At 47.2% G+C, this 15,554-nt stretch overlaps 2 protein-coding genes across 7 annotated transcripts in view; both read left to right on the forward strand.

The window, feature by feature from the left end:
* Positions 1 to 8,741, forward strand: part of XIRP1 (xin actin binding repeat containing 1) — a 34,007-nt gene extending 25,266 nt beyond the window's left edge. For all 6 annotated transcript variants that reach the window (XM_027660664.1, XM_027660663.1, XM_027660666.1 and 3 more), the window contains one exon: positions 70 to 8,741. In XM_027660664.1, the coding sequence (XP_027516465.1) occupies positions 70 to 7,764 (7,695 nt within the window). In that variant the 3' untranslated portion in view covers positions 7,765 to 8,741. The remainder of the gene's footprint in view (positions 1 to 69) is intronic.
* A 5,171-nt stretch (positions 8,742 to 13,912) lies between these two features.
* The window catches only part of LOC113955331 (solute carrier family 22 member 13-like), a 16,581-nt gene continuing 14,939 nt past the window's right edge, over positions 13,913 to 15,554 (forward strand). Inside the window, exon 1 of the mRNA XM_027660674.1 lies at positions 13,913 to 14,020. The gene's annotated coding sequence lies outside the window, so the exon portion shown is untranslated. The remainder of the gene's footprint in view (positions 14,021 to 15,554) is intronic.

A 15,554-nucleotide genomic window follows, 5' to 3' on the forward strand; every position in this document is an offset into this window, starting at 1 on the left:
CTCACCATTAACGGCCGTGGGGTTGGCGGGACAGAGACTGTTCTGACATTTGAAACTGTTTCCCCAAAGATGTCAGAAGCTCAGAAATCATCTAAAGTGGCCACCAAGAAAATGGAAGACGACTTGCCTCCTCCTCCCGCCGTGAGCTCAGTCCAGGTCATTGCTCCAGGGAGTCAGGATCTCAACCCACTCCCTGTGCCTCCTCCAAAACAAGCCTTCTCCAAGTTCTACCAGCAGCGCCAAGTGAATGAGCTAAAGAGGCTCTACAGACACATGCATCCTGAGCTCAGGAAGAACTTGGAAGAAGCTGTGACTGAGGACCTGGCAGAAATGCTTAATACCGAAGACCCCAATGCACAGGCCTCTGTGAACCTGGATAAAGTTCTCCCAGGAGAGGTTCAGTCCATGCGCTGGATTTTTGAGAACTGGGCACTCGACTCCATTGGGGACCACCAAGCCACCAAGAAGCTGGCAGAAGAAGAGATCATTCCTGGTGGGGATGTGAAAAGTACTTCCCTGAGGTTTGAAAGCCAGTCAATTAATGGATACAGCCTGTCAGCATCACCCAAGGTGTCAGAAACAGACCTTGCCAGAGGAGATGTTCGTACTGCCCGGTGGCTCTTTGAAACTCAACCACTGGACGCATTAAACAAACTGTATTCAGATGAAACTGAAGTGCAGGAGGCAGTTCTCAAGGAGCCTGTCCAGGGAGGTGATGTGCAAGGGGCCAAACAGCTCTTTGAAGCACAGTCCTTGGATGCTATAGGACGCTGCTCCTCAGTGGAGGAGAAGAGCATCCTACAACTCAAGTCAGAAATCCAGGAGCTAAAAGGCGATGTTAAGAAGACTGTCAGGCTCTTCCAAACAGAGCCCCTTTGTGCCATCAGAGACAAAACTGGGACTATCCATGAAATCAAGTCCGTCTGCCGAGAAGAAATTCAGAGCAATGCAGTCAGAACTGCTCGCTGGCTGTTTGAGACTCAGCCCCTGGACACCATCAACAAGGACACTTCCAAAGTGCAGATAATCCGTGGGATTTCGTTGGAAGAAATTGGAAGGCCAGATGTCAGTGGAGCAAGGTGGATATTTGAAACCCAACCCCTGGATGCCATCAGAGAAATCACAGTGGAAGAACAGGACTTCAAGGCTTCTACAGATTTTGTCACAGGGGCAGATGTCACTAAGCAGAGATTGCTCTTTGAGACCCAGACTCTTGACTCCCTGAAAGGAGAAGCTTCAGAAAATGTTGTAGCCAAAGAACAAGTCATTGGAGGTGATGTGAAATCCACACTCTGGCTATTTGAGACGCAGCCCATGGAAACCCTGAGAGACAATTTTGAGGTGGGACGCTTAAAGAAAGTAGAGCTTTCAGCAGAGGAGAAGGGAGATGTGAAGCAAAGGAAACATGTCTTTGAGACCTGTCCCCTTGGTAGCATCTCCAAGGCATTTGAGGAAGAAATTCCAGCCACTAGCGTGGAAGAGGTAGTAAAAGGGGATGTAAAGTCTTTCAAGACCTTGTTTGAGACTCTCCCTTTAGACAGCATTAAACAGGCTGATGCTGAGCCCATCACCAAAGAAGAGGAGAAGATTCCAGCTGGCAACGTCAAAGCCAACCAAATCCTGTTTGAGACAACACCTCTGTATGCCATCAAGGATAGCTTTGGCAATTTCCATGAAGTCACCTCTGTAAGCAGAGAGCAGATCATCAGTGGAGATGTCAAGAACTACAAGTGGATGTTTGAAACCAGGCCCCTGGACCAGTTTGATGAAAGCATCAAGAAAGTGGATATAATACGAGGGATCACAAAGCAAGAGATGGTGGCTGGTGATGTCAGAACAGCCAAGTGGCTCTTTGAAACTCAGCCTATGGATGTCATTCATCACAAAGCCATGGAAGGAGAGGAGCACCCCTCAGTGAAGCGGGAGATCTCCCAGAGGGGGGATGTGAAGACCTGCCGGTGGCTTTTTGAGACCCAGCCCATGCACACCCTGTACGAGAAGGTTGAAAAGAAGCAGGAGGAGGACGGCAGCGTGCCCCAAGCTGATGTGAAGTCATACACATGGATGTTTGAGACTCAGCCCCTGGACTCCCTGAAAGGCCAGGAGGAGCAGTATCTGCAAGTCAGTAAGGCGTACAGTCAGGAGGAGTTACAGGGAGTTGATGTCAAAACTGTCCGGCACCTATTTGAGACTGAGCCCTTGGGCAGCAGCACTGTCGGTGAAGCTGACAGGAAAAAAACCATGCGGTATTCCAGCCGAGTGGAGATACAGTCTGGGGAAGTGTCCAGAGTGAAGGAGTTCTTTGAAGCTAAGCCCTTGGATACAGCCACCAAACCAAAATCCCAGAAAGATGCTGGGACAATTGAAGCCGGATCCGTGCACAAGTTCACATGGCTTTTTGAGAACTATCCCATGGATACTCTGAAGGACAACTCTGAGGGCATCCAGGAAATCCCTCCAGAAAAGGATATCAAGGGGGGAGATGTTGGAGGCAAAAGGTTCGTATTTGAGACTTATTCCCTCGACCAAATCCATGACGAAGTGGACGAGACAGAGCTCCAGAAGATCCAGAAAGACACCATGAGCAAAGCAAATGTCAAGTCCTGCACGATGCTCTTTGAAAGCCAACCCTTATATGCTATCCAGGACAAAGAGGGGGGATACCACGAGGTCACCTCAGTGAAGAAAGAAGAAATCATGAAAGGTGATGTGAAAGGTGCCCGGTGGTTGTTTGAAACTAAGCCCCTGGATCAGATCAAGAAGGAAGAAGAGGTGTTTGTGATCAGGGCTGTCACCCAAGAGGACATCAAGAAAGGAGATGTCCAGGCTGCCCGGTGGAGGTTTGAGACAGAGCCTCTTGACTCCTTCTCAGTGGGAAAGTTGTCTGTGCCCAGAACTGTAGATGATGTGCAGAGGGGAGATGTTCAGTCCAACAAGCAGCTCTTTGAGTCCCAGCAGGTGGGCCAGAAGAAGTACGTGAGGATGGTCAGTGTCAGTGACGTTCAGCGGGGTGACGTGAGGACATCCACTTGGCTTTTCGAGAACCACCCTGTGGATTCCCTGTACGGGGATGCAGAGAGAAGCTCATCCATGAGCACAGTGCAGAGAGAGGACAGCCAGAAGGGGGACGTGAAACGCTGCACCTGGTTGTTTGAAACCCAGCCAATGGACACGCTTAAGGACACAGAGGAGGTGACGGCCAATGCTGGGGCCCAAGAAGCGATCCCTCGTGCAGATGTGAAAAGCACAACGTGGCTCTTCGAGAGCACCCCCTTGGATAAATTCAGTGCTTCTGAAGGCAGCATAGAAATAGAACTGAAAGAAAGAACCATGAAGGAGACTTTAGAGACTCTCTGCACTTGCCAGGTGATCCAGCATGATGGGATCCTCATTGAAGCCAATGATATGGAGAGTGTGAAGATGGTGAAGTACCAGCTCAGCAGCCCCGGTGCTCCAGAGATCCTGAAGGAGGAGGTTGTGGGAGGCCATTTGCAGAGGATTATGCTGCAGCTCCTGCACAGGACCAACGTGGAAGCACAGAGTGTGCTGGTGGAGGAGGACAGAGATGGCAAGATCAAAGTAAGCCCATTGCAGCTGCTGGACCAGAGTGAAGCTGTTAAAGGCAAAGAGGACTTCAGTGGAGATGTAGCCAAGGCTTTACAGGGCCTCCTCAGTCAAGATGCTTCCATCAAAAAGGGGATGGTCTTGCAAGAGACAAAGTCGGGATCAGTGAAGATGACTCTCTACTCCCTCCTGTTCCATTCTATCCAGCAGAAAGTCATCAAGGGGGATGTGAAGTCAACAATTGGGAACCTGTTGGCTTCTTCTCAGGAACAGAAAGCAGCAGCCACCATCAAACGGGAGGACAAAGAGAAGGGAAATGTCCAACTTTTTGCGAGCTGCATTGAGAAGGGAGATCTCAGCTATCTGAAGAATCTCCAGCAGGAGTCAGAGATACAATCCCTCATCAATGCCCAAGCAGAGCAGGGGGAAGATGAGAGTGTCCCACAGGTTGTGCAGGGGGCTGACATACGTATCTTACCAAATAAAGAACAAATAGGGAAAGTAATTGCAGAAGGTGAACCAGGGACTATGGAGGGAGCAAAAAAGGGATTTGTATGTGAAAGCACAGGCAGAGAGGGTGTGTTAGAGAGAGAGGCTGTACATGCAGCAGGTGTGACAGGCACCACAGTGCAATGTCTTGGGAAGCCCCTGCCCACAGTGGTGGGAAAGGAAGAAATTCTGTCCGGAGGTCTTAAAGTGACTACAAAGTCAATCCAAAGGGTGGCCGATGCCAGCAAGAAGTCAGAGAAAGGAGAAGCCACCACTGCCCAGTTGAAGGAACCCAAAACTATGATGCAAGGCACATTTCCAACCCAAGTGACATCTGAGGGGGCAGAAGTGGATGGGAAACAGCAGAGTGTGGTGAGTGGGGGAGCAAGCCAGACTCAGACAGAAGAAAAGGTCCTTGGGAGTGATCTCCAGGCTGCAATGCAAAGCCTGAGGCTGGCAACAGCAGAAGCAAAAAACATTCAACACCATGTCCAGAGCAAGTTCCAGAGGAACAGGGAGGAGGTCCACACAGCCTGCAGGCAGCAGACAGTCAGCACGCAGGGAACAATGACCCTTCAATCAACCATGCACCAACAGGACTCTTCATCCACCAAGCAGGAGAGCAGCAGCACTGCCACCAGGACCACCACCACCAGAGTCCAGGAGGCATCCAAGACCCACACAAGCGTGTCTCAGAAGAGCATAGCATCACACAAAAAGGTCAGTGCTTCTGAGGAAGTACAGGCAGGACAACTATTGAGCCAGGAAATCCAAGTTGTGCCTAGTAGAGATTTTAGCATTAAGGATGGCCTTTATACTGCCACACCCGTGAAAACCTATATAAACCCTTGTGTTGAGTCTGATTACAAAGAGCAATCAGTGCAAGAAGAAAGAGATGTTGTTGTCAGAGGGGATGTACAGACAGCTATCAGAGCACTGCAAAGTGCCACCACAGAACAGCGCCTGGTAGAAAAGGAGGATGTTGTCCGAGGTAATTTAAAAGCCACACTTCAGTCGCTGGAAAAGTCTAACGTTAATGTCTCCAGAGGGGACTTTAAAGCTGCTATGATATACAGAAATGCAGGGCAGTCCTATTCTGTGTGTAAAAAGAAAAATGAGACTCAAGTCGCTAGTAACCAGACTGCTGTAGTGGCTTCAGGGTCACAGGCTGATAATGACTTTCCTCCTCCTCCCCCAGTTGCTGTGATGAAAGTAGAACATTGCCCACCCTCAACTAAAGCAGCAAGAGAAGGTACCCTTCCATTACCAACCAGCAAAGATGAAGTCCAAGGATGTTCTGCACCACTCCAGACCCCTCTTCCTGCCCTCCCTTCTCTGTCCTGCAAACCCAGTGATCAGAGTCCTGCAGAGAAGCCCAGGACTCCTCCAAAACCAGAAGTTACTGCCCCACACAGGAAAAAACCTGTTCCCCCTCCAAAACCTGAGCACTTCTCACACGAGGCACATTCTGCCTCTGCAAGTAACAGCACAAGCAGACCAACCAAACCCATCCCTCCACCCCTGCCTCCAAAACCTCTAGGCTTGAAGGAAATCATCAGGCCAAAGACTCCCACCACAGAGCTGGGATCAAGCTGCATGGAAGTTCATGAACAATCAGGCTATGAGGAGGTTCAGGCAAAATCCTACAATTTGGAGACATCTGTGAAGAAGACTGTCACAGTTCAGGGTACAAACACTGAGAGAAAGGTGCCAAAATACTCTACCAAAACCCCTCTTCAAATAGCAGAAGAAAGGTACAAGGCTAACAAAGCAGGACAAGGAAAGGTGGAATCAGACAGCGCTAAGACTTCAAAGCCAATAAAAAATGGAGTGGCTAGTTTTGAAGTCAAACAGGGAATGGTGAGTGGGAAAGCTGCTGCTCCAAGGAGATGCCCAGGTGAGGTGGCCCAGAGGCACACAGAGCTGTGCCGAGATGTGAACGGGTGCTCTTCACTATCGCCTCCCACCTGTCCTGGTAGAGCACAGACAAATAATATGCCAGGACAAACTGAGCCAAGAACCTCCCCTGTGGGCCACACCACTCCTCCAAAGAGAGATGACACTGCACAAAACGCCTCATCCAAGGTGGAAAGGGAAAGTGTATCTAATTCTTACGGATCGTGGGATAGTCAAAGAGTCGTGCAGCAGGTGCATGAGAGGAGGCAAATGTCTCATTCAATGTCCTTCCATCAGCAGTCAATGAACTCCTTCGAGCAACAACATCAGGAGACCAGTGGGCAACTGAAATGTCCTGATGGGGAGGCAGAGACGCCTGCCCAGGAGAAGCCAGTGGTTGTTATGAGAGAAAAAAAACCGAGAGAAACAGAAGATGAGCGTCGGAAGAGGCTGTCAGTACACAAAGAGGAGATCATGAAAGGCAATGTCAAGGAGGCTATGGAGATCTTTGAGAACCTCAGGAGACAGGAGCAGCTGCAAGAAATCTTGACTCGAGTGAGGGAGTTTGAGGAGGAGACAAGCAAAGTGGATGTGAAAGCTCTGAAGAGCTTCTTTGAGAAGGTCCCTGAGTGGGTTGTTCGTCAGAAGGCCCACCAGGCCAAGCAAAAGGACAAGGCTGAGACACTGGAAAAGGAGGACACTGACAGTGTCTCCTCAATGGAGCTGGTTTTTGAGGACCTGGAACGAGCAAGCGCTGAGATTATGCACCTGAAGGAACAGACACTTGCCCGGATCCAGGACATTGAGGAGGCCATCAAGAAAGCTATTTATTCTGTTTCTAGTCTCAAGTCTGAGTCAGACATTGCAGGGTTGTCAGGGCTGTTCAAGGAGTCTCTGGGGAGCACCCAAAGCTCTGTGAGCAGTAGCAATATCCGTAAAATCAGTATTGTCTCAAGCAAAGCCAAACAAGAGGAAGTCACACTGGAGACAGGGGAAGCAGCATCTGTGGAAAGTGCAAAGGTGACAGAAAAGACTGAGGCAACCAAGGCAGAGCTGGGGGTCCCCCGCCTCGTTCAATCTCGTGTCAGCTCTCCCTCTTCACCTTCCTACATCACCATCGAGTCTGCTGCCAGGAAACCAGCAGAATCACCCAGGACGGCACATTCCCCCCAGGATGTCCCTTCACCAGACTGTCTTGACTCTCCAGGAAAGAGAGGTGCTTTTACTCATAACAGCTTTAGCTCCATTAGCCATCCATCAGCTGGGTCTACTGGGCATGACACGAAACCCTTAGAGAAGAGACCAGACCCCCTCCAAACAAAAGCTGGGCTGAGCTCAATGAAACAGCACACCCTTGGCAATGCCAACCATCCGACCAGTGACAAAGAGAAGGGCTCCCTGGACACCTCCAAAGACAGCTGCCACTGTGGGAAGAAAGGAAGCTTTTCGGAATACTGCTCCCTGAATGTGTCCAGCCCACAAAATCCGCGGAGGCAGAAAAGCATCCTGGAGCTGCAGACGGGGCCCGATGGGTCCAAGCTCTATGGAGCCACCCAGACTGTCATGGAGCAGTACGAGGAAATGGACCAGTTTGGAAACAAAATCATCACTTCGTCCACCACCGTCACCAAACAGTCTGAGACACAAACATCTTCCACATGCGATGTGGTGGCTCATCCCCAGTATGAGGTCTCGGCCTCACCCATGTTTCGGAGGTACTTGAAGAGCCCAGGCGAAAACTTCCACACCAACGGGAGTTTCCAGGAGCCAGGAGTGGTCTTTGTCACCTTTGGCAACTCCAAGCCAAAGAAGTAGGAGATTCTGGAGAGCAAGAGAGGACTCTTTGAGACAAAAGAGAAAGGCCACAATAAACATTTCTCCTCTTTCAGCTACATCACACACAGGAATTCACCTACACCCTAGGGACTTCTCAGGGTCGTCGTCTTGGTGTTTGCATACAGACAGGACTAATGCAGTCTGCCTTGACACTGGAGGAGAACAGCCCTCACCTGGCCAACCCAAGAGACTTGGTGCTGCACCACAACCCAGAGTCCTGACACTCTTAGAAGCACAAGGGAAAAATCCATCCATGGGGCACCTTAGGGTATCTTCCCCCTGAACGTTTGGAGGGGGGGAGCTGGTGGTGTTGTCTCGAGATTCTCTGAACTGCTGCAGAAGGAAGGATAGGTAGGATCAGCTAAAGAACCAACCAATCTGGTCACTGGCAAACAAACACCTTCTTTCTTTCTAAGAAGGGCATCCTACACACACATATATATACACAAGCTCATATTGATGGGTGGGTTTGATAAGTTTTCTCTTAGCCATTAAGAAAAGAAAAGAAAGAAAAGGAAAAAAAAATAAGTCTTGAATTGCTGTCACTATTGGTTTTGGGGGAGGTGTTTATCAGTTTATTTTTCAGTTCCTGGAAAGTGTTTGATGCTACTGGAAATTGTCAAGCCAAGACCTACACCTATTATCAATGCCATTCCCCCAAAGAAAGATGCTATGAAAGATTCTCTGCTTGAGTCAGAATGGTTACTGCTTTCATTTGTTTTTTTCTAGAATTGTAATTTATTATTTAACATATACAAACCCCTTATTTTAGATTTTCCATGCTTTCCTACATGTTTACTGTTTAAATTCACTTTGAGACTTTGTAAAGCAATTTTCTTATTATTATGACTTTGTTTTGTACATTCTCAACTGAAGATTTTAGATATTTTGTGGCTTGTTTTTTTTTTTTAACTTCTATTGCTGCATTCTGAAGGTAAACATTACCTCTAAAAATACTTTGGTCTGGTTGAGTTTCTTTTGTTCAGTGCCTGTTTCCTTTCAAAGTACCTAGAAACCATTTCTCAATGGGCCAGTTGGATCACATATTGAGAGAGCTCCAAATCACTGGAGGGATTTGGTCTACATCTGCTTTACAGTGTGGGTGGATTATCAGCCCTGCAGCAAGGAGTGTTCATACTCTTGTTTAAAAAAATAATTGAGTCCAGGGCAATATGGACACCCCAGTCCAGGACTCTGTGTAGATGGGTGGAGACTGGGTAGGATGTATACACCAGGAAAGGTCTGGACACTTGTCTGCACCCATTTTCCCCATGTGAGAAGGCAGCAGAGGTGGGAGAAGGCTCCATAAGCCTTACGAGGGGAGGCAGCTGCTGAACCAGACTTTATTCATGGCTGTGCCTCAGCTCGCATCACACTGAGTTTGGGGGTGAGCAAGGAGTTTGTTCCAGCTGTGGGGGAATGTGGGGATCCGACAGAGGGACTGGTGGGTTTCTCAGGGTGCTGTGTCCTATAGTCTGGCTCAGACTTAGACTGACAACCCCTGGATCTGACTGTAGAAATTTTGGTTCATCTATGGCAAGTCACCTCATTTCACAGTACAGCAATTTATATTTCTGAGATTGGGGCAGTAACTTCTTTCCAAAAAAAACCCACCAGTAAGTTGTTATGGTTAATGTTTGCCTTTTTCCTCTGAGCAAAAGAACCCATACTAAGGAATCAAGAGCAGGACACTGGGGAGGAAAGGACTGTTCAGAGTCCACCACTCCATATCCCTGAGTCCATAGATAGGTTTTTATATAGCAGATATCATCTTGCATCATGCAATGCCTTGTTAAAGGTGTTGTAGACCATGCAGGAATTCTGCTTCCTTCCTCAAAAACAGGTGCACACCCAGAACTCATTGACTTACATCTAGAACCCCATAAACTTGAAAGTAAGACATGCCAAAAGAAGAATAAGAACATGATTTTCAGTTCCACCGAAGTAAACATTGAAGGTTGAGCTAGAAGAGCAGATCATCATCAACTGAGCATATCTGGTTTCAGACAATCAGAAAAAAAATAACTGCTTTGACCTTCCCAATCCCTTTAGTAGGACCAATGGCAAAAGTAAGGGAGTGTTGGTATTCTGGAGCTTCTCTTCAGAATTTTTCCAACACTCCTTTCTCATCCTTGTTAATTTCCATCTCAGCTTGCTTCAGGGTGCCCATCACACATGTTTGTTTCATTCTGTTGAAAGACAACTGTGGAGCAGTTTTAGTGAGCTGAAAGCAGGTTGCTTGGGCAATGAGAATGATTCCACAGGAACTCAAATAAACCCAAATATCCTGCACTGCCAGTGCTTTAAAATACCGATCTTATTGTTTGTTTCTCATTTTGCAGGATTCCTGAATGTCTCAAAGAGCCATTTATGAGGCTAAGATCATTTAAATGTGTTTCTTTCATGGTATTTCCATTAGCCAGGAACTGAAATATGAGGAGGACACACATGCTGCATTATTTCAGCACCATACATGGTTCCTTGAAACACTGAAAGAGCTGCAGAGAAAAAACAAATGCAAAGATTTGAAACTCAAATACAAGCTGAAGGATCAGCTCATATTCTCTGTGCTTTAGACCTTGCAATAATAAACCAGCAGAGCACATACAAACTTTCAAATCCCAAAGGAGCTGTCACAGTTTTTCTGTGATTTTTGGGTACAAGACATGACATTGTTCACTGTTCTTTGCATTTCTTTGTGGGTTGCTGCATTCTCACACAGTGCTGGGTACATATTTTCAAGAGCAAACGGGCTGGGAGAATTACTTGGACCAGTGGACAGAGGACAGTTTTCCTTGTCTAAACTGTGCCTTGTTGAGTGCTCAAAGGACAAGTTCAGCTACAGACCTGATTCTCTTGCACCAGTGGACACGAATTACACCACATTTGAAGTGCTCACAGCAAGTACTGCCCTTCCCAGCTCTATCAGTCACTGGCCTCCCTGGGAATACTGTTTTAGGCCTGAAAGATTTGTGCTCACCACAGAATCACAGAATCATTAAGTTTGGAAAAAACCTCTAAGATCATCGAGTCCAACCATAACTCAACACTGCCAAGTCCACCACTAAACCACATCCTTAAATGCCACATCTACACATCTTTTAAATCCCTCCAGGGATGGTGAGTCTGTCCACGACTTCCCCGGGCAGCCTGTTCCAGTGCTTGACAACCCTTTCCATGAAGAAATTTTCCCTAATATCTAATCTAAACCTCCCCTGGTGCGACCTGAGGCCATTTCCTCTGGTCCTATCACTTGCTACCTGGAAGAAGAGACTGATCCCCACCTGGTACAACCTCCTGTCAGGGAGCTGTAGAGAGCAAGAAGGTTCCCCCTGAGCATCCTTTTCTGCAGGCTAAACAAGCCCATCTCTCTCAATCACTCCTCAGAAGGCCTGTGCTCCAGACCTTTCACCAGCCTCTCCACCTATCAATAACACAAGCGTTTCCAGGCTTACTCCTCCTACTATATAAAGGTTTTAATTCACCCAAGGGGAAAAAAAAAAGCCTACAACTGATAAGCCATGAGCCAGCTGCAACTTTCAGCACTGCAGTAATCAGCAGTGTGCTGGAAGAGCCTTCCAGGAAGGCTCTGCTTTTCACAGAAGCCTTAAGATAATCTCCTTGCCCACAGTGCCATTCAATTGCTGCTGGTCACCTCTCTATCTTCCAAACCATTAGGAAGGCTTATTCCTGGGGCTGACAAATATACCTGTGAAGAGCAAGAATATTTTCCATGCATCAGACAGTGAGCATTGGAAACAAATCCCGTGGTGAAAGAGACCTGTGTCCCCTACGAAAGATTACCCTGCTTTGGAAACACACTCCAGGAGTACATACATTCATTCACAGCTGAGAGGGGAGAGACCTTGCTTGTTTGCTAAATGGCTCTGCTTCCTTCCTCTGTCATGGTTAAAGGAAAGCATTTCTTTCTTATACAACACACACATGTTGATAGCTACTCTCTTCTCTGCCAGGGCACAGACCCTTGTGCTGTGTGAGAGCTTGTCACTGTCAGAGGAAGTGCCTGCCAGGGTGCATACATGTAACTGTGATCTCTGCTGTCACATACAGCAAAGCTGATTCCTTGGCTGAGAATTATTATCACCAGCACTGGCATTTTGCTGCATCACAGATGATGCTGCATTCATGCAGCTGCCCGTCACAAGTCACTGTTCTCTGCCAAAGAACCTGCTCATTTCCTCCAGTGGAATGACATTCATGTCAAAGGTGCAGAGTTTCCATTTCTCTTGGACACATCTATTAACTTTCCATCTGGTTTCTGCCACCACTTTCCTCTTGAAGTCTCTGTATTACATTTGCACAGGGGCATATTTCTGCTTCACCTTCACCAGCACTGCCCTCCCACTGGCATCAGCACAGTTCTGCAGTAATACTGGTAAAAATTCATCTTCCAAACTGACCAATTTTGTACAACTATATGGGCCTGTTTTAGGGTAGATGTCTCACCCTCTAGATTCCCTTAACTGGCCCTCCACTGAGTATGCTGGGAGTTTGGACACCTATTACACATGTATTCACTTACAGACCTATGGTATCCTCTCTGTAGAGGAGTGGAATAGCAGAGGTATGCTGGGATCATTTCAGACTGAAGGGAAGACAGGGGATTGTTTTGTATGCTTCCCTCTGGAGAGAAGGAAGAAAACCGAAGATGTTAAACTCTTCTTCTTGAAAGTGTTGTTTTCACTTCATGAAAGTATTGTCAAGGTGACGTGACCTTACTTGCACGTTCAACCAAAATGAAGGTAATTAAAAAACAATTGATCAGACACAACTAACAGGTGTCTGTTAAAAAAAAAAAAAAAAGGGTTCTTACTCCATTGTCAACTCGTCTCTTGAGATACACCTTTCCTGTTTCATAGAGTCACAAAATAATAGAATAGTTTGGGTTAGAAGGAACTTTAAAGACCATCTCGTCCAGTCCTCCTGCCATGGACAGGGTTACCTTCCACTAGACCACTTTGCTCAGGGTCCCACCCAACTTGTCCTTGAACATTTCCAGGGATGGAGCTTCTAGAGCTTCACTGGACAAACTGTTTCATCTGGTCAAAGCCAAAATTTGGCCATGGGCCCACTCCACATGAGAGCAGAAAGTAAACTTTCCTTTTCTCTGATCTGACAACACTGCAAACAAGGGTGAGAACATGTGGAGAAAAAAGCCAGAGGGATCAGAGGGCACCAGCAGAACTGTGGCAAATTACCCCCCTAAAAGAGGCAGAGTTGTGCCTCACATCAGATCCCTGTTGAGAGTGAGTGTCAGTTCTCAGAGCACTGACCTGTCAGAGTTATGTTGGGCTCACCTGTGCTCCTTCTGGGGCTTTGGACAGACCTGGCTTGCAGATTAACTCACCAGGTAACCCAAGCCTCTGCTTTGCACCACAGTGAGAAGGAATGCACAGAGACACCGACATTGCCTCCTGCATCCTCTGGGTCACTTGACCATGCAGAGTACCTGGAGCTATTTCTGGAGCTGGGCTGATGTCCAAGATCCTTTATTCCCTTTCTCTCTCTGCTAATATAGATGGCACTGGCAATGCTTTCCAGAGAGATTCCCTGGGCTTTTCACATAAAGAAGTGTTTGAGGAATCAGGTCATGGCATAAAACACAGTCCAGAGAGTGAACATGCTGGAGTAAAGCACCAGGTTTGTGGACCTGTGGGAGCTTTAATGTTGGTATCTGTTGTCTTTCTAGTGTTTGGACTATGTGTCAGTGTGAGCAGCCACATGATATCAGAGATTCCAGGAGCTGAACAGCCAGAGTTTTTGAGTCAGGGGCTCTGAAGAACATTTCTTACTTCACTCAAGGTTTTTAAATTATTCAACTGAATGAATCATTTGCTCTCAAACAATTGAATAATTTTTCTTATCGGGGGTCCAACGGTGTTCTGTCTTTCTGTCCTGACTGAAAATTAACACTGACTTATCCAAGATGACAAATAAATTGAGTCAGACACGAAGCTGAACTCTCACAACAGGTCTGCGAAGGAACAGCAAGAAAATGCAACCCAGCAGAAGATTCAGTAAATTGGCTTGCAGATACATCTTCAGGTGGTCACGGTTCAGTTATTTAACTCCAGTTTCTCCTTCTTCAGCCCATGTTGAAAGAAATGTGTGCCTTCTGCCTGAAGCCCATCTACTCCATGGAGCGGGTTGTCATTGACGGGGTCTGTGTGCACCGCTCGTGTTTCTGCTGCCAGGTCTGCGGGAGGAAGCTGAGGTGAGTGGTAGAACCCGGGTGCATTTATTTTTAAGGGGTGTCCAAGCAGTTTCCATCACAGTTGTCCAAGGGTAATTCCAGTAGAACACGATTCAGGAAATGAGAAAGGGCAGGCAGTTTCCCTGATACAATCTGCCTCTCCATCACTAGTCTGAAGACTGCTTATCTAAAGATTGTAGACACCCGTGGATCAGGAACGGTTGGTGGGGCAAGGGTGAGCTGAAACTTCAATAAATATTTACAGTTTGGGAATACTGATATGGAATTTAACTGGAGGAGTCATTTGGGTGCCTCATATTCTTAAGACCATTGAGTCCAATCATTAACTTAACACTGCCATGTCCACCACTTAACCATGTCCCTAAGCACCACATCGAGTCAAGTAGGCTGGAAAGTACCTCTGGAAGTCTCCACCCAACCTTCTGCAGGTCCAAGGAAGCCAGGTAGCACAGGAACACATCCAGGAGAGGTGTGCATGGCTCCAAGGATGGAGGTTACACAGTCTTTCAGCTGGGGCCCCTCTTTGAAGAACTGACCACCAGTGAAAATGGTTTTTTCTTGTATCTCATCACCATTTCCCATGTTCCAACTTGTTCCCATTACCTCTCATCCTGTCACTGTCCACCTCCAAGAGCATTCCAGCTCTGTCTTCTGTAGAACTTCCCATCAAATAAACACACACAGAAAGTAGTTTCTCCCTCTTAACCCTTTGTGGTAAGTCCTGGTTAACTCAGCTCTCAGCCTCTCCTTGGATGACACACGTTCCTGTCACAACCTGCCTCAGAAGGTGAGGGTAACCCTGGTTCTTGTTAATAGATCCCTTGGGGCAGATGAGAGCAAAACGACACTGAATGATTGCTGTTTGTAAATATAGACACGTGGGGTTTATTTCAGAACAGTTTGGTTTCAAAGAAAAACAGCTGTGTAGCCGTTTTGGTTACTGTTATCTATAGTAATATAGCATTATAAAAGCGTAAAAATAACACTTGAGAAAATGTATGAAGAAAGAGAAAGAAAGGATGAAGCTGGAAAGATATACAGTCACCACCCACTGGATCCAGTGATGAGACTTGGTAGTTGCAGCTTCGATGCCTGTTGGTCGAAATGGTGGTCTTGATCCATCAGGGGTGGGGGAAGCCCACAAAACTCAAAGATGTCATGAGTTTTATACACTCAGGCTCAGGTGGGAACACCTTGTACTCCCCTGGGGCAGTGAGTTTTACAATGGATGATTCAATACTGGATCACAGGATATGTCATGAGCCTTTGACACCTTCTAAGATGTTACAGCTGCCTAATATGTCAGCATCAATCATGGCCCATTATAGTCCATAGTCTGAGATGAATAGTTCAGGCTAGGTGTGGGTGTCACATTTTCCACAGCTGCAGTCATCATGTAAGGGAGGACATAGGCATGATAAGAAGGATTTGCCTCTTAATCAGCCTTTTCCCTTATCTGGAAATCCAGTTCATAGCTTCAGGTGGGCACGCCCTTCTGCACCTGGGATAGTTGGACAATGGCAGCCCCTCATCT

The sequence above is a fragment of the Corapipo altera genome, unplaced genomic scaffold (assembly GCF_003945725.1).
Source record: "Corapipo altera isolate COAL_440 unplaced genomic scaffold, ASM394572v1 126, whole genome shotgun sequence".
In the NCBI taxonomy this organism is placed as follows: domain Eukaryota; kingdom Metazoa; phylum Chordata; class Aves; order Passeriformes; family Pipridae; genus Corapipo; species Corapipo altera.